Source organism: Bos indicus, chromosome 20 (assembly GCF_029378745.1).
Source record: "Bos indicus isolate NIAB-ARS_2022 breed Sahiwal x Tharparkar chromosome 20, NIAB-ARS_B.indTharparkar_mat_pri_1.0, whole genome shotgun sequence".
Lineage (NCBI taxonomy): Eukaryota > Metazoa > Chordata > Mammalia > Artiodactyla > Bovidae > Bos > Bos indicus.
The window spans coordinates 56,163,215-56,182,776 of NC_091779.1; the positions used below are offsets into that span (position 1 = coordinate 56,163,215).

Genomic DNA, 19,562 nt, shown 5'->3' on the forward strand with positions numbered 1-19,562 from the left:
TGTGATTTCTGTGCGAGTGACTGTTTTATCGGGGCTGGAATACAGGAGCTAAGGTGGAATACATGACTCATCGCAGCGCCTGTGGTCAAAGAGGCTGCCAGGCTCATGGGGAAGCAGTGGGCAGTCACGGTTCAAAGAGCGCTTCAGTTTTAGCAAAGCAACATTAACCAGGGGGTTAAGGTAGTCTTGTTAATCTAGATTTTATAGGTATGATAGTTTATGAGTCTAACATTTATTTTGGCTTCATAGTTCTGTGGTGCAGTAAGCAAAGCAGAATATACTTAGTTATTATATCCTTAGAATGCTATAATATAGATGCTGTCTGTCGCATAGCATGTGTTATCAAGTTCCCCAAGTAAGTAACTCATTTCTATCACTATCCGCCACCAAACAGCATCAGATCCCACAGGTTAATAGCTTGGTCCTCCGAGACTGCCTTCCTCTCCATGTCAGGTGCTGGTCATGTGGTCACCTGTGCTTCTGACCCAGCAGCTCTAGGTTGGAGCTTCCGATGACCCCCTCCTTGGGTTTGATTAATTTGCTAGAGCAAAAACATTGTTTTTCTAGAGCAGCTCACAAAACTGAAACCTTTTAGTTACTCGATTATCAGTTACAGTAAGTCCTTTATGTAGGAGTGAGTTCTGTTCCAAGAGCACGTTCGTTAAGTCCAATTTAAGTCCAACAGAGTTAGCCTAGGTATGCAACTAATACAATCAGGAATAATGATGTGGGCACGCACGCTAAGGCGCTTCACTTGTGTCCAGCTTTGCAACCCTGTGGACTGTAACCCTCCAGGCTCCTCTGTCCTCAGGATTCTCCAGGCAAGAATACTGGAGTGAGTTGCCAAGCCCATTTCCCAGGGGATCTTCCTGACCCAGGGATCAAAACTGCATCCCTTATGTCTCCTGCATTGGCAGGCAGATTCTTGACCCCTAGCACTGCCTGGTGAGCACGCGCACACACACACACCCAAACCCAACTCACACAATCAGCTATGTAGTACTGTCCTGTAATAGGTTTATAATACTTTTCACACAAATAATACATGAAAAACCACACAGAAAACACATGAATGTATACAGTACTTTGAGGAGTACAGTGGTACAGTGCAGCAGCTGGCAAACAGGGGCACGTTTGCCCCTTTGAAGTTTCGTGGAGGCGGGGAGTCACTGTATTATAGAGGGATGTGTGTAACTCAGGAACAGCGGATGGAAGCGGGGATATACAGTAGGGTGTGGGGAAGCGGGAGGAGTTGCCGCCCCTCTGGGGAGCCACTCTCCACCTCCATGTGTGCCCCAGCCCAGAACCTCTCCAAACCCATCCTTTTGGATTTTATGGAGGATTCATTCCATAGTGTGATGGATTGACTAACCCATTAGCCATGAAAGTCCATCACCAGCCTCTCCCCCTCTCTCATATGGAAAAGAACCAGTCCCATACTTGCCTGGAAAACAGTGGCCTCTCGGTAGGACCCCAGCCCCCCTTCCCTTCTCCACTGACTCTGCAGGCATCTCCCCCTCTGCTAAGGTTCCAAACCCTCCCCTCCTCATCCTTCAGGTTTCCCCCAGCTCACTTTTGTGCATGTCTCTGCATTTCAGTCCAAATGTCATTTCCCAGGAAAGGTCTTTGCTGAACCTTTACTCTCCACCTAAATTATGACTCCTCCTGTCTCCTGAGGTTCATACTTGACAGCATTAGCCATAATTTGTGGCTCTTTATCTCCTGCTGCTGCTGGGTCGTAAATACCGTCCACAGCTGTTTGTCTCCAGACTGTCTTCCCCGCCCTTAGTGCAGCCTGCTGCATCATGGCCCCATGGATACTTCAGGAGGGAAGAAGTTCCTGCAGAGATGCTCTTTGTCCATTGCTTCAAAGATGGTGTTTTGTGACCCTCGGTAAATGGGGAATGGGCTTCCCAGGTGGTGCTAGCGGTAAAGACCCCGCCTGCCAATGCAGGAGACCTAAGAGATGCTAGTTCGATCCCTGGGTTGGGAAGATCCCCTGGAGGAGGGCATGGCAACCCATTCCAGTATTCTTGACTGGAGAACCCCAAGAACAGAGGAGTCTGGTAGGCTATGGTCCATAGGATAACAAAGAGTTAGACACAACTAAAGCGACTCAGCACACAGCACAGTCATAGGCAGGGGTGGGGAGGCGAGGAGGAAGAGGAGGATTAAACAGAAGTGAGTCCTGGTACCTTGATGCTAATGTCTGGGGACATCTGGCATATTTCTGAGTTTTGACCATTTGTGAGTCATTTATATTTATTCTTTGCCTTGTTCATGGCACACTTCCCCAGCCCGCTGTATATGTCCCCTTTGTAATCTGGTGCAGTCCTAATCTGAATTATGTGAAAGGGCTTTTGAGAATAGTTGTTCCCAGCCTTGACTTCTTAGTAAAATCACCTGGAAATTTGTTAAAAAAAAAAGAAAAAAAATTACTGATTAAGTTCTATCCTTACAGGTTCAAATTAGGAACACAGCAGGTAGTTCTCATGTACAGCCAAATTTGAGAATTACTGTTGCGCAAATCTGAGTTCCTTCTTTGTTTTTAAGTTTTACTTTATGGATCAATGATGTGCCTAAATAGGTTCTGTGCTGTGTTAGGTCACATCAGTCGTGTCCAATTCTTTGGGACCCCATGGACTGTAGCTCACCAGGCTCCTCTGTCCATGGGATTCCCCAGGCAAGAATACTGGAGTGGGTTGCCATGCCCTCCTCCATGGGATCTCCCCGACCCAGGAGCTGAACCCCCATCTCTTGTGTCTCCTGCATTGGCAGGCGGGTTCTTTGCCACTAGTGCCACCAGGGAACCTATCCCATTTTTCGAGGTGGGGATGGATTGGGATTGACGTGTGTGCACTGCCATGTGTAAAACAGACAGCTAGTGGGAACCTTCTTGTAGCACGGGGAGCTCAGCTCAGTGCTCTGTGATGACCTAAAGGGATGGGGCGGGGTGGGAGTGAGATGGATGGCCAAGAGGGAGTGGGTGTGTATACACATAACTGATTCACTTTGCTCCCACAGCATTGTGAAGCAGCTATACCCCAAATTTTTTAAAAGAGATGTACTTACAGAAGATGCTTGAAAAAAATTTGCTACAGTGAGAAATGATATGGGCTGACACCTAGAGATGGATCAGTATCCTAGGCTGGTGAAGGACAGTGCAAGTTTTGGGTTTTCTTCTCCTTGATGAGTCTTTGCCCTCCACCTCGAAGAGCCTCTTCTCCACGGCTATATGGTTACCGTGTTCATCACGGTAGGTTCATTGCTGTGCTGATTGCTGTAACAGGGGCTTGCCTGGAGAATTCCATGGACTGTATGGTCCACGGGGTTGCAAAGAGTCAGACGCAATTGAGCAACTTCCACAGCCCCGTATGGGAAGGTGAGACCCCTGACTTTGCTGTACCCATCATTTGTTCTGGAGATTTGCCATCCCGAGGGCACCCAGATGCCAGGCTGGTAAGATAGGAAGCCCAGAGGACCTTGAGGGGGTTTAGCCACCGGACGTGGAAATAACATACACCCCTCTGGCTCAGTTTAGCTGCTCTCTTGTTCAGTTGGCCATGTTCATTCCTGGTTACTGATAACTGTCCTTCATACAAGGGAGGTTGACCTACCAGCCCCCTCTGTGTGCTGGAAGATACAGAAATGGGTTTGGGGACCATGTAAAACAATATTTCTGTTTCATATGTTGTAACTAGAGAAGTTGTCACTTTCAGTTTTGTTTTAACAAAATTTAACTGCTAGGGAGATGGTATATGTATTTTTAAATATCAAGAATTATTTAAATTTTCTTCCTGCAACTTTCTCTTACTTTCTGCTACTCCTTCCTGCTAAATGCCTCCTGTGAGCCAGCTCCCGGGCTTGGCTGGTACCAGAGATGCAGAGTCGAACGTGCAGCCCCACACTAGGGAGGTTCTGGTTGCCGATGACAGAAAAGGCGACTCAAATTGGTGTCACCTGCGTGGGCCTTTATCATCTCAGGCAGCAGGGCAGGGTGGGGTCAGGGCTGTGGGTTCAGCCACTCCCACTGGCGCTTCTCTGATTATCTTGGCTTTTGCTTTCTGATCTCAAGAAAGGTGTGGCTTCCCAGGTATTTGTCATCTGCAGTCAGGGGGACCCTCTGCTTGGTCTTGTGTGTGTGTGCGCACCCCATCCACCCACACACCGCATGCACATGCACATCTCCCCAGAAGCCCTCAGCATGCTTGACTTTAAGTCTCTTTGGCTGGAATCCTGACTCTTTGCCATGACCAACCACCCTATTACCTGCAGAGGGAATGGAGTTACAGTGATTGGCCTTGATCGATGGAGATTCCCCAGGGCCTGCAGTATCCAGCCGGGCATGGATGGTGTCATCTCTGAGTCATTTCCTGTCCTTTATTACATGCACTTAATCATCCGTGGTGTTTTCTGCAGAATTCCTTGTTCACAACCTCCCAGCTCTCTACACTCAGTGGGGACTGCTTCTTTAGAACTTGTTGGGACCATGCGCGTTTATCTCACCGCTTGAGCAGTTGTGAGCCTGTTACCCCATGATGCTGCTGGTGTTTGTGTGCTGTTACATGATTGCTTTACTCTTCTCATAAGTTCTCTGTCTTTTTACTACTCCTTGGACGCAAACAGACCGGCTCTTCAATTCGGATCCCGACACTTAGCCACTGCACACCTCATGGTATTATTACAAGAATAAAAATGCCTAAGTGTGGGTCGAGCACCTTCTGGTTCATTGCTTTGTCCCCTCGATATTTATGAAAGATTGCATTTTTATTCATGTTTACCAGAAAGATACCATTAATGTGCTCATTCATATACTTAATATTTACTTGCTTACCAGAAAGATATCGTTAATGTGCTCATTCATATAGTTAATACTTACTAAGTGCTGGCTACCAGCGAGGACAGTTCAGTGAACAAAACCCCTATTCCGGCCTTTGCAGAGCTTGCGGTGCTGTGTGCTTAGTCGCTCAGTTGTGTCCGACACTTTGCGACCCCATTGGCTGTAGCCCGCCAGGCTGCTCTGTCCTTGGGGATTCTCCAGGCAAGAATACTGGAGTGGGTTGCCATGCTCTCCTCCAGGAGATCTTCCCAACCCAGGAATCGAACCCACGTCTCTTACATCTCTTGCATTGGCAGGCAGGTTCTTTATCACCAGCACCATCTGAAAAGCCCCAGATGAAGCCGTTCCCTTCTCCAGGGATCCTCCCAACCCAGGGATTGAACCCACGTCTCCCACATTGCAGGTGCATTCTTTACCAACTGAGCTACCAGGGAGTTGACAGGCACTGTCCGTCTTATTACCTGAGCTTAGTCAAAGAGGAGGCTTCTGTTTAGTGGGAGGCATTGGCAACACCTAGGCCGTGTGGCTAGCAGGAGGAGGGACCCTCACTTCCCTGTAACTCAGCACTTGAGTCTCTTTCCCACTGTTCAACAGTTGTTCTGTGGACACATTGGAGTGACTCCGGTCAAGTTGGTTTTTATTTTTATTTTTTTTTCACTAGAAGTATAAACGTCTCCATTTTATCTTCCAGTGGTGAAAGTGGCGCAGGGAAAACCGAGAGCACGAAGCTGATCCTCAAGTTTTTATCAGCCATCAGTCAGCAGTCTGTGGACTTGTCCTCGAAGGAGAAGACCTCATCTGTCGAGCAAGCCATTCTTGAGAGCAGGTATTTTTCCATCGTGTTTCTTGTTCCAGCGAACAGGATCCACTGTCCTCACTGTACGACTTATTTAAGGAAGTAGTTGAAACTCGGGGTTCTGCTGCTCTGTTTCTTGACATGGCTTTCATGATCGCTCAAGAAGTCTCTACACACAGGTGGAGATTTCCGGTGACCTGACCGTCCATTGCTGGGCCAGGTTTGAACAAAGGAGTGAGGAACGTTCAGAGCTGCCTCCTACTGGGCAGCTCCTGACTGGCTGTTTGGAGGCCTTGTTATCAGCAGAAATTTCAGCCTCTATCCCGCACATTGCAGAGAGCTTAGCGGTCAACTCTTGGGAGGCGTCTTGTGAGCAGAATGGTATTGTGTAGCCTCTTACCAGGGGCTTCCCTGGTGACTCAGGTGGTAAAGAATCTGCCCTTAATGCAGGAGACCCAGATTCAATCCCTGGGTCAGGAAGATCCTTTGGAGAAGGAAGTGGCAACCCGCTCTAGTTTTATTGCCTGGGAAATCCCATGGACGGAGGAGCCTGGTGGGCTACAGTCCATAGGGTCGCAGAGTCGGGCATGACTGAGCAACTTCCATGTCACTTCTTCAGCCTCAGGTGGCAAAACAATTCAGCATCAATGGCAATTACCTCAGAGCTTGAAAGAGAGCCTTGGTACAGTGCTCTCTGAAATTCTAATTAAAATGTGTAATTGCCCCGTGTCTGATTGTTACCTTTTAAGGTCCTAGAACCCATCAGTTCAGTTCAGTTCAGTCACTCAGTTGTGTCCAACTCTTTGCGACCCCGTGAATCGCAGCACGCCAGGCCTCCCTGTCCATCACCAACTCCCGGAGTTCACTCAGACTCACGTCCATCGAGTCAGTGATGCCATCCGGCCGTCTCATCCTAGAACCCATAGAGACTTTATATGTCCTGTTATTTAAAAATTAGTCCAGAAGTCAGCTGACTCCAGCCTGACATCTGTATCCTGCAGCCTATTCTGGTTTGCCTTTTTAGACTTCAAAATTTATTTTTAAAATTGTGCTAAAATATACATAACAAAATGTATATTTTGTTATGTGTATATATATACATGTATATGTATATATATATATATATAAACAAAACTTTAAATATTTTTCGATGTACAGCTTAGTAGCATTAAGTACATTCTTGTTGTGCAGCCATCACCACCAGTCTTTCTCTGGGCCATTTTCATTTTCCTCCTGCAGCCTGGTTTTGTAAATAAAACTTTATAGAAACACAGACACACTCATTTGCTATCTTGTCTATAGTTGCTTTTGCACTCTAGTGGCAGAGCTGAGTAATTGCATCAGAGACCACATGGCCCACAAAGCCAAAAAGTATTTATTATCCAATCCTTTACAGCAGAAGATGGCTGACCCCTGACCTAGTCTGACCGCAGACCTAGTCTGACCACATTTTACAGCTGGACGAGACCCAAGGAAGTTAAATGAGCTCCCCTGGGACATACAACAGATGAGTGAAATTTCCAGGACTGGGGAATTTTTCAGTTCCTAGAGTTCGTGTGGGTTTGTGTGTGTGTGCGTGTGTGTGCACGTGCAACCCTTGACTCGCGTAAATAAACTAATTTGGGTGAGGACCAGCCCACATGGCCTCCTTGACGCTTGGTAGCATCCTTTGCCCACACCAGCTGCAGGCTCTCCTCCTCGAGATGGACACACATTATAAACCCATTTCAGCAAGTGCTGGGAAATCTGGCCCTTCTATAAATAAACATAATTGCTCTAGGGCCCTTTGCTTTCAGATTTCTCCTGCACTTGTCTATTTTGCCATTGGTGAGGACTGTTGTTAATTACATGGACCCTGATTGCCTCTCATTGTTGTCCTGGTTTTTTTTTTTTTTTTTTGCAGCCCCATCATGGAAGCCTTTGGCAATGCCAAGACCGTGTACAACAATAACTCCAGTCGCTTCGGGAAGTTTGTTCAGCTGAACATCGGCCAGAAGGGAAACATCCAGGGCGGGAGAATTGTAGATTGTATCCTGTTTCATTTGGCTTTTGTGTATTAGTATTTGACTCTCTAGTAGAAACTCTTCTTTGCTTTTTCTTAAAACAGACATAGAATATGAAACATTCATTTCTGGTTCTGTCTCATTACTGCTCCTGTTTTACTCTGCTTGACCTGTTAATTATCCTAGGAAATAAGGGGCCCTCTTTCTTTTGGGAATCTCTGATTTCATGTCCCTAATCTGAAAATTTGGACTCCTCATCAAATATCATAGGCTTCCCTGGTGGTTCAGATGGTAAAGAATCTGCCTGCAGTGCAGGAGACTGGGTTGGGAAGATCCCCTGGGGAAGGGAATGGCTTCCCACTCCAGTATTCTTTCCTGGAAAATTCTGTGGACAGAGGAACCTGGGGGGCTATAGTCCATGAGGTCCCAAAGAGTCTGACATGACTGAGCAACTAGTTGTTTGAAATAATCAGTTGTTTCAAATAGCTCGATGCCTTCTAGGGCACACGTATCCCGTTTGAAGTTGGATTTTGATGTAATAGTCTGTTTTGTTTGCTTATCTTTCGGCACTGGAAGTCAGAATGTCCAAGACACAAAGAATTGTAATTATTTGGGTAACAAAGAGTAGAAAACTAAGGACTAATGGAGCATCCTGTATCCTTGTTTTGTTCCTTGACTTGCCATTGCTTTTCACATGAAGATTTATTAGAAAAAGTAAGCAAGCATGATTTAATTCACATTATCTTTAACAGTTTTCAGCAATTACTAGTTCTTGGTCATTAATCAGAGGAAACATCTCTGAATAGATATCTGGCTTCTTCTCTTCACAGAACCGAGTAGTAAGGCAAAACCCCGGGGAAAGGAATTATCACATATTCTATGCGCTGCTGGCAGGGCTAGGACATGAAGAGAGAGGTGAGTGATGGAGCCGCTTGCAGAGACATTTCCTTTACAACCCATCTGTGAAAGAGAAGACGGGACTTTACTGGGCTTCCACCATTTGAAACGAAATGTGCGAGATGATCAAAGATGCTGAGTGCGTGTAGAGCCAGATGCCGTAGAGCGAAAATCATCAGTAGAGAAAGCTTGAGTGTTTCTGATATGTTGTGGCATCTTAATTCTTTTCTGATTTAAAGTATATTTGTGAAGAATATATAATGTATCACAGCTGGCTTTACTTTTAAATCATACCCTAATAAAGCAAATTTCTAAACATTTGATTTTTTAAAAAAACAATCAACACAGGATCCTCATTAGTTACTTTTTTCAGTAGTGTTTTCTTCCATCCCTTCTAATCTGATAATTTTTTTTTCCCTAGATGATGATGAAGAGAGAATGTTTTAATCTTTTTTTTTACTTTTTTATTTGTTAGATTATGAAAGTATGATAACAGATTTATGGGAGACTTGGAAAATATAGAACAAAGTTACATATAATTTCAGTATATATTGCAATTATGTAAGTAGATAAATTATGATTTTTAGTTGGAGTTTCAGTATCAAACTCTCGGCAATTAATAGAATGAATATACAGAAAAGTAGGATATAGTAGACCTGAAAAGCAGCATGAACCAATTCAACATAATTAAGATTTGTACAATTTTCACACAACAGTAGGATACAAATTCTATTCAAGTTCCCATAGACTATAAACTAGGAGACACTAGAGCACATCCAGGGACATAAAACAAGGTACAAAAATCTCATGGTCTAAAGGTATTGAAATCATACAGTCTGAGAACATTTTAATCTTATTGGTGAACTATTACAAGCATAGAATTATTTTCCAAACTTTAAAAAATAAAGTTGCAAAGTGGAAAGAAACTCTTCTGAGTTCTGTCTTATCCTGGCCAGTCAAGTACTGATGTTATGTTTTTGTTTTTCTTTCTGTAGAAGAATTTTATTTATCTGTGCCAGAAAACTACCACTACTTGAATCAGTCTGGATGTGTGACAGACAGGACAATCAGTGACCAGGAATCCTTTAGGGAAGTAATTGTAAGTTACTTGCCTATCTTCTTTATAAGGGTGACTCCGCCCCCACCCCCACCCCTGCAAAAAAAAGAATGAAATTGACAACGTTCATTTTCTGTTTCAAAAAAGTTTTTAATAATCACATTTGTACTGCTCTGTGAGACTAGGTCCTTTCTTCTTATCCCAAGTCCTGGAAGGGAATCCTCTCTCTTAGAAGATGGGTGAATGTCTGCATTCAGGAGCGATGGGGATTGGCTTGGAATAGCGTTCAGAAAAATGAAACAAAAGAAAAATCACAGGTTTGGTACTGGAGTAAGCAGATCATCTGTTTCAGGGCTTACAGTTAAAAATTGTTCTGAGTAATTGATTCCACAGTTCAAAAGAAGTCTATCAACGGTTAGACCAGGTGACTGTTGGGTCTCATCCTGTTCTCATAGCCTGATTCTGGTAAATGATTCTTACTGCACAAACAGTGGTCATCTTAAGACACTTTGGTGTGGACCCCTGCTGTATCCTGCAGTTCTTGAATACCCCAAGGACTGCATTTAGGAAGCCTGGGCATGGTTGAGTGTGGCCGGTAGATTTCATCAGTGTGGCCTGTTCCTCTGCTCCTTCAGCATTTGGAGTCTGTAGATAGAATTCATTCATAAATGGAGCTAACACTGATTGAGTGCTTACTATGAGGACTTAACCATGCCTCTGCTTCTAACAACCCTGTGAGGGTAGAAATATGGTTGTCTATATTCTGTGACTCAGAGAGGTTGGTGACTAGCCTAACCACATACAGCACCTAACAGAACCAGTATCTAGACAGTCTTAACTTCAAATCCTAGACTCGAACCAGGAGGCAGATAGGTAGCCCCTGATTTCCGTGCACCTAGATTTGTCTTCCTAGTTGCTGTCAACAACTCGGTTCTGTATCGCCGTTTGCTCTTCTAGACTGTTCATGAGAATACCTTCTGGAATGGAATCAAAGTATATTTTTAAGTGGATATATATCACGTGTCATTTCCTGATGTCTAATGTATGCGCCCTTAAACTGAAATGAAAATAAAAGCAGACTAGGCTTACAGTATTACGATCACCTTTGCTTCAGCCTTCCTTTGAAAGATGTCACATTCTGCCACGTATAATGCAAAGAGATGTCTCTGTCATCTCTCCTTCCTTCAACCTGTTAACCAAAAAACCTCTGCTAACAGCACCATTGCCGTGTATCTACCCAAGGCAGTACAGGATTTGGCCCTGCTAATTGAATTTTATGAAATGTTTAAGTATTTATTTAAAATTTTCTCTCAATTTTCTTTTGATGCCCGAGACTTCTTTCACTACACGAGCTTCCTCCATTCACTTTGTGCTAGAAAGTGGATGTTTGCAGTGAGAGGTTCCTTGTTATCCAGTCAACAGTGTCACTGCGGGCCCACACTGAGCAACTCACTGGCCGCCAGGGTACAGGGGGCAGCGAGGCCCTTCTTAGTCCTGGGAGTGCCCCGGGAAGGTAGTCTGATGGCTTCCTTTGGGGGCATCGTTTTCTGATTCAAAACTGTGTGCTGCTTCTGAAGGCTTCAAGGAAAGCTGTGCAGCTTGGCCCTCTTTCAGTGATTGCTAGTTTTTATTTTTAAGTTGAAATGATAGGTTTGGGGATTTGAAATTTGGTCCTGCGATGAAAGGACATGTCATCTAGAAGGAAAGAAAAGTTTAGACGTGAAATTGACATAATGAATGTACACGACAGACTTAGAGGAATTCTATTTATAGATTCTTAAATATTTGCTTTGCAATTACTTTTTAGTGTTGACCCATCAGAAATGTCAGTGAAGACTTAGCTGGTATTCACTGAAATCAGGAGCATGTAATTTTTGCTCTCATTTAGCCTTCTTCAGGAAGATTGAAGCAATGCAGCCAGAAAAAAAAAAAATAATAATAATGTGCTACTTCTGAGAAAGGAGGAAAAAATATTCTTTACTATAAAAAAGTGAAATTCTCTCTTCCAAAACCTACAAAAATAATCAGTTGGGGGATGGCTCTAATAATTTATTATATCTTTAAGATCCATTGTAGCTCGCAAAGCCATGTTCATGTATGTTTAACACTAAGGAAAAACTTGTTCATTCTATAAGTGAGGAAAGCATAATACAGCATGATATGATCTTTCATTTGAAAGGTAAGCTTATACATGTCATGTATGTATAGTATGTATGCAGAAAATATGCTAAAATAATTCAAAAGTGTTATCTCAGAGCAGAATTCTAGGGTTTTATTTTATTCTTTATGATTCTGTTAGAATATTTTTACAATGAATATGTCAGTTTTCATGATTATATGATTATATCACCAAATCATAGGTCTTCCCTGGTGGCTCAGTCAGTAAAGAATCCACCTACAATGTGGGAGACCCAGGTTTAATCCCTGGGTCAGGAAGATCCCCTGGAGAAGGAAATGGTAACCTACTCCAGTATTCTTGCCTGGAGAATTCCATGGTCAGAGGAGCCTGTGCAGTCCATGGGATTGCACAGAGTTGACACGACTGAGTGACTAACATTTTATCACATCATGATTTCTAAAATATAGGAGTATAAAGTATTATATCAGTACCAGCCAACCCATCTTTCTATCCTGCATAGCGCTCTATAACCAAGAGTGATACAGATGGTTAAAGAGACCCTGAACACTTCTGGTTATAAAGTTGATTTTCCGTCTTCAACATTTTTAAGCATCTGTTGTGTGCCAGGCAGGCACTGTTCTAGCAACAAGGAGACCGTAGTGAGCAAACCATCTATATAATCGCTATATTCTGTTAAATTAGGATGACTGGAACAGATTATGCTGTTGTTTTATCATGTAATTTGTCTGCTATTGTTGTTTGGTTGCTAAGTCATGTCCGACTCTTTGCGATCCCCTGGACTGCAGGACGCCAGGCTTCCCTGTCCTTCACTATCTCCCAGAGTTTGCTCAAATTCACGTCCATTCAGTTGGCGATGCTATCTAACCATCTCATCCTCTGTTGCCCCCTTCTCCTGCCCTCAATCTTGCCCAGCATCAGATTCTTTTCCAGTGAGTTGCTCTTTGCATCAGGTAGGCAAAGGATTGGAGTTTCAGCTTCAGCATCAGTCTTTCCAATGAATATTCAGGATTGATTTCCTTTACGATTGACTGGTTTGATCTGCTTTCGGTCCAAGGGACTCTCAGGAGTCTTCTCCAGCACAATTTGGAAGCATCAGTTCTTTGGCACTCAGCCTTCTTAATGGTTCAACTTTCACATTCATAGATGATTACTGGAAAAACCATAGCTTTGTCTCAATTTCCTTCCAAAATCAAGTACCATTGAAATTTGTATCTTCCTACTTTTAATTCCATAAAGCTCCTTTTCCCAGAGGTTTCGGGATTGAAGAAAGGGAAGGGACCACATTCTATTGGGACTCAAGAACATTTGTTTACAGAATGTGTTAAAATGTTAACGGAGAGAAGTTATTCCTGTGAATTACATATGAAAATGTCACCTTTGGTATTTTCAGCTACTGAAAAAAGATCATTATTCTTTTTATCAGCTTTAATGTCAACATACTTTGGCAATAGGACCTTTTAGGAATTTTGCTTATTTCATTGAGAATTTATGTATTTTTAAAATTCTTCATTGATACCACCTGACATTACTATAAATGTACCTGTAAAGGATCCTGAGCCATTCTTAGGGGATCCAGTTTTTCCTGGGGAGAGACAGTGAACACAGACTAAATTTCATAGCTCTTTTTTTTTTTTTTTTTTCCTTTGTAGTCTTCCAGGTTGCACTATAAAATGCTGAGTCAGAATGAAAAACTATTTCAAGAAAATAGTAACAACTAATTTATTTTTATTGCCTGCACTTGACCTACCAGAATGGTGGCTGTTGAAATGTGAGGAGGATAACAAGAGTCTTTGAGTGATAGTCTCTTTATTCTTTTGACTCCATAAATATTACATGGTAATGGTGTTCATAGCCATCTACCGGACTGGGGTTTCCTGACCATGTAGGTTTTACTGGGTGTACCCGTGTTTTTAACAGTGTGAACCCATCTACCCCTACGTTCTCTCCTCATCAGTCTGACTTTATAAAGATTTAGAGGGCTCTCAGCCATAAAAAAAGAATGAAATAATGCCATTTGCATCAACATGGATGGACCTGGAGATTGTCATACTGAGTGCAGTAAGTCAGACAGAGGAAGACAAATATCATATGACATCACTTATTTGTGGAATCTAAAAAAAAGTTGCAAATGAACTTATCCATAAAACAGAAAGTCTTACAACTGTAGAAAATAAATTTATTGTCACTGGGGGGTCGGGGAGAGGGATGAATGGCAAGATTGGGATTGACACATATACACTACTAGGTATAAGATAGATAAGTGATAAGGACCTATTGTATGGCACAGAGAACCCTACTCAGTACTCGGTAAGGGTCTGTATGGGAAAAGAATCCAGGAAAGAGTAGATCTATGTATATGTATAACTGATTTGCTGTGCTGTACAGCTGAAACTTAAGACAACATTGTAAATCAACTATGCCCCAGTAGAAATTTTAAAATAAAAGACTGACTTTATACCTCGATTTTGCCACATTTGAAAACTTCAGTCTCTTTCAATGTTGGAAAATTCGGGAGTGGAAGCTAATTTTATATTATACAATGCTATAATCTCGCCTAATATAAAATTACGTAATAAATCTTCAAAGTATTGATCCTTCACTCGTGATTTATTGTGCCCAAACACCTCCCCTCCCACCCCATCTTATTCAGTCCATTTATTCACGATTCACCTGAGGACCCTTGGCTTCCTTAGATGGTGCCCCCACCTCACAGCTGAGACCCTGAGTGGATTTACCTTTTGTACCTGAAATTCAGTCCTCTTCCCTGTTTGTTTCCACTGTGAAAAGCCTGGCTTCCTTCTGACCTTAGTGGTTGGGATTGTATTATGTATTTGTCATCACTCCCCTCCCACCCCACACTTTCACAATCACCTGTTTTTTTATGTGCTTATTAAAGACTTTATTGAAAACATTTTGTATGACTTTGTGCCAGTTTTATAGCTAAATTGCTGTTTCATGCTTCTGAATTGTACTGAGAATTTCCCAGGGTTTTTTTTTTTTTTAAGTCTTGAGCCATGTTGTTGAGAAAAGATAATTATAAGGAGGCTTAACAGCATTGTAAATCAACTGTGCTTCAATAAAAATTTTAGAAAAGTCTTAAAGTGGCTACTTTTGCCAAAGGGGTGGAGCTTGCTACTGAAAAGACTGTAAATAGGACCGTGAATGGAGACTTGCTGGCAGGGGTGAGTGGCCACGCCTGTGCTGGTTGGTGTTAATTGGTTCCAGCCATTACATTACCCCATGGCACATGATTGATACTTGTCACCACACTCCTAATTCACTTAGAGTTAAACTTGAGAGTGAAGAAGTCACAAATTGGTTCATACAGACGGCACATTTTACTCATTGGCTTTCATGTCTCTATATGTAAGCTATGTATTTTCAGAACTTAACCAAGAATTTTTTTCATGGAGCATCTTTTGATATTTTTTATTTTACAGTTTGCAGTTTTCTGCTACTGTGAACTTATTTTTTGAAGACCTTCCTTTTTTTTTGCAAGTATAGAGGAGATTTTGAAAACTTGAAGTATAGTTGATTTATAGTGTGTTAGTTTCTATTGTACAGCCAAGTGATTCAGTTATATACGTGTGCATGTGTACAGATTCTTTTTCATATTTTCCATTATGGCTTATTCTAGAATATTGAAGATAGTTCCCTGTACTATACAATAGGACCTTGTTTATCCAATCTGTATGTAATATTTTGTATCCACTAATCCCAAACTCCCAATCCAGCCCTCTCTTGACTCCTCTCCCCCTTGACAAGTCTGTTCTCTATGGAAGATCTTATTTCTTTAGTGTTATATAAAGTCCAGGCTGGTGAGTTACAATGAAATCTTGTATCTCTATGGTCATCCTAAGATGAGCTTAGAAAATTTTTATAAATTAGTGTTGAAGAGGTCCTGTGCTACATGAGGAAAACTTTAATAAAAAAAAATTATTAACTTTAACGTGGCATAGATGCTTTATAGTTATTTTGCCAACATCTAAATTGGTCCTTACCACTGTTTTGAAAAGCTTCCCTGCTGGCAGTGATGGTAAAGAATCTGCCTGCAATGCAGGAGATCCAAGTTTGATCCCTGGATCGGGAGGCTCCCCTGGAGAAGGAAATGGCAACTGGCTCCAGTATTCTTGCCTGGAGAATTCCATGGACAGACAAGCCTGGTAGGCTATAGTCCGTGGGGTCTCAAAGCATCAGACATGACTGAACAACTAACATTACTACTCCTACTGTTTTAAAAGTCTTGAGCATAATAGATATTCTATATTTCTTAGCCATATTTCTTTGCTTTTAGAATGAGTAAATTTGAATAATTACTTTCCCATAGGTTTTTAAAAATTGATGAGCACTTGACCAATAGTTCTTATTCTTGGCATCAATTTTTGTCTGTACCCATAAAATGATACTCTGTTAAACAATTCATGGTCTTTTTATTTTTATTTTTTGGTAGTCCCTTTTATTAAGTTATAATGTACATATAATAAAATGCCCTCATATAAAGCATATAAAGTGAAATTTGAATTTATGTACTCGTGTACCCACAACCACGATCAAACTGAAGGACAATTCTACACCCTAAAGATTTCTTGTCCCCCTTCCTAGACAATCCCAGACTCCGTAGCCCTAGGAAACCTAGAAAAATGTGTCTTTTCTAGAGTTTCCTGAAAATGAAATCATACAAAATCTCTTCTCCTCTCTCTGGCTTCTTTCACTCACCCAAACTGCACCTAACAGAATTGTTTCACATTTTTACAATGGATAGTATTCATTGAAGAGACAGCAATTTATTTATCCATTCACCCATTAATAGACTCAGTTGTTACAGTAAAAACATGTCAACAATATCAAAAGATGTGAATATAATGTCCATTAGCCTGCCAGCAGTAACATTGCAAGTATTTTCAATTTTGTAGATCTTCCCAGCCTGATTTTCTTTAAAAAAGTTGCACAAATTTAGTACTTTTTGCATAAAGCTATCATAAATATCATGTTTATATGTAATGTTGATAATTTCCTTTAAAAACTATATACTGTTCCATAACAAGTTTACTTACTATATTTGACTTGTCTGATTGTAGAAAAGCTAGGACTTTTTTTTTCTCCGAAAGTGTTGTTAAGATAATGCTGTAGTGAAAGTTTACAAAGCTTTCTTTCCTGTCGAGATTTTCTTTGAAACAAATCTTCAGCATTAGAACTTCCTGGTGGTACAGTGGATAAGATTCTGCACTCCCAATGCAGGGGGGCATGGGTTTGATCCCTGCTCAGGGAACTAGGATCCCGCATGCCCCATATGGTAGCTAAAAATAAAAAAATTCCAGCACTGAAATTAAGGGTGATTACATAGGCAACTGACTTTTTAAGGACGTAAAAAGAAAAAAAAAGCATACAACCGAATGGAGAGTAAGTTCCTAGACTTTGCGTTCGTCAGGCCTGACTTTGAATCTTGGTTTTGTGACCCTGAAGAACTTGTGTAACTTCTCTGAACATTTTAAGGTCATGTACCTAGGCGGTCCAGCCCAACGCTGACCCGTAATCTTTATACTGACTGACGCTACCAGCGGTGACCCCTGCATAAATACCCCACTTTCTCCCATTTTCTCATTCAGAAAAATTTTTGTTAATTTAATAGAAGTCATCTCATTTTCTTCAATATGCATGTGTTGGATTTCTAGGAAGGAAAACATTTCTCTGTGGATTTGCATTTCCTCTTACAAAAGGTGCCTATTTTATTTAACTGCGTCATGTGTCTCTTAATATAGCTGTTGGTTCCTTGCCTTATGCAGTTTTTTCTTTTAATTTTGTTTTCCTGTTTATTGTTTTTGCCCTTTGTTTCTGGCTTTTTTTCCCTTTCCTCGTAAAGAAATTACTTTTCATATTTTAAAGTCTCCAGTCGCTTCCTCCTGCAGCTTCTGTGGCATCACAGTGCTGTGTGGCTTCCGCCTTCCTGCTCCGGTGGTCACTGTAGTGATCACGGGTCTGAGTTCTCTTTGTAGGTTATTTTCATCCATATTGCCAGCAGTTCCGCCCTCTGTTCTGCACGTGTGTGTGCGTGCGTGCATCCGTGTGCGTATGTGTAGAGTAGGTGTGGGAGAGGGTAGTTGGCTCTTTTCCTGACAAGAATATGGCTCCTAAATCCTAAGAGATAATGAGCAAATCTTTGATCTGATTCAGAAGATGCTTGGCTTCAGTTTAGAAACTTTCTGGGGAACAAAGCCCCCTGTTGGTGCTTGTTCTTTTTTTTTTTTTTCCAAATCAGCATTGTGTTAACTTCTATTTAGTATCCAGAGGCCAAAATAAGACCTTAAAAATCCTTTGGAGAAATGGAACATAGCAGTGTGATGACTGTCAGGGAAGACAAATCTAGATCCATTCAGTTTTTCCATCAGCATCTTTTACAAAAGGAGCAGAAGTGTCTTCTATCTGTAGAACCCCTGATGGAGAATTTCATTCTGCTTATCAAGGTCCCTGCTTCTTTTAACCGTTAAGACAAGTCCCCAAATTTATATTGGAGGAGTCTCATGAAGTATCCCCCACCCCTGACATTTTCTTTTCTTTTTTAAAATTAATTAATTTTAATTGGAGGATAATTACTTTATCATATTGTGATGGTTTTTGCCATACATCGACATGAATCAGCCACGGGTGCAGTTGTGTTCCCCCAACCTGAACCCCCCTCCCACCTCCCTCCCCACCCCATGCCCCCTATTTTTTATGTGTAAGAAAATAAGAAATGTTCCATTACATTTTGATACACACACAAAGAAGTATTTCTTTGTCACTATCATTACTATGACTCTCTGGAGTAATTCTTTTCTGGCATAAACAGGAGTCTTGTGTGTAAAGCAGATATTTATTTTTTTTTATCTTATTGATTGGGTTATCTCTTAAGTATTGTACAATTATTTCCTAATGTCTTGCTTTTCTTTTATGTATACCCATTTAAAGTGTTTGTCATATAAAATGGGTTGACCAAAAAATGTGTTCGTTTTTTTCCTGCAGTATCTAATGGAAAATCCCCAATGAAATTTTTGGCCACCCCAATATTTCTTGCTTTCTTGCCTTGTACTTAGTAACTTTATTGAGTAGTGACCATTTTCATTTTTTTTTAGTATGAAAAAACATGAAAAACTAACCTTGTTTCCTTCCAGATGGCGATGGAGGTCATGCAGTTTAGCAAGGAAGAAGTTCGGGAAGTGTTGAGGTTGCTTGCTGGTATATTACATCTCGGGAACATAGAATTTATCACTGCTGGTGGGGCGCAAGTTTCCTTCAAAACGGGTAAGGTTGCTTCTCCCTGCTTCACTTCCTTGGCTTTTGCCTCATAAGAAATGTAGATTTCAAATATTTCCTGTCTCGCCTTTGACAGAAAAATATTTTGAGCCCTAGAATAAGTGCTACAGAAGTTTGATGTGAAAGGTCAGCTAATAAAGGGTCAAAGCATCTCAAACAAGTGATTACTGCGTGGAATGGTGGCTGTGTTCTCATTTTCTGCTAAGAAAGAAGGAAAATGAGCCCAAGAAGAGGAAATAGGGGCAACAAGAATTTGATGCAGGAATAATGTCTTGAGTCAGGCGTGTAGTGTTGTGGTTAATTCCTGGCTACTGAGGGCTGCCGTAGTGGAATGGTTAAGATCGTTAGTTTTCAAGCCAGGATGACTGGTTCGTAGCCCGGCTCTGCCCCAAGCTGTTTCCTTGGGTTACTTATCCCTTCAACACTCATGACTTCTCACTGTAAAGTGCACAGTGGAGATGTCTTAAGACTAAGTGAGTTAACATACATGTAACAATGTCAGTTGTCATTTTCCTGGAGTGATTTATCCTTTAAACTTT

General features: G+C 41.7%; 1 protein-coding gene across 1 annotated transcript in view; it reads left to right on the top strand.

Moving 5' to 3' along the window:
- MYO10 (myosin X) overlaps positions 1–19,562 on the top strand; it is a 259,996-nt gene that overhangs the window by 139,848 nt on the left and 100,586 nt on the right. Inside the window, exons 5-10 of the mRNA XM_070774825.1 lie at positions 5,532–5,666; positions 7,540–7,664; positions 8,340–8,353; positions 8,470–8,554; positions 9,532–9,635; positions 18,882–19,011. Coding sequence (XP_070630926.1) covers positions 5,532–5,666; positions 7,540–7,664; positions 8,340–8,353; positions 8,470–8,554; positions 9,532–9,635; positions 18,882–19,011 — 593 coding nt within the window. The remainder of the gene's footprint in view (positions 1–5,531; positions 5,667–7,539; positions 7,665–8,339; positions 8,354–8,469; positions 8,555–9,531; positions 9,636–18,881; positions 19,012–19,562) is intronic.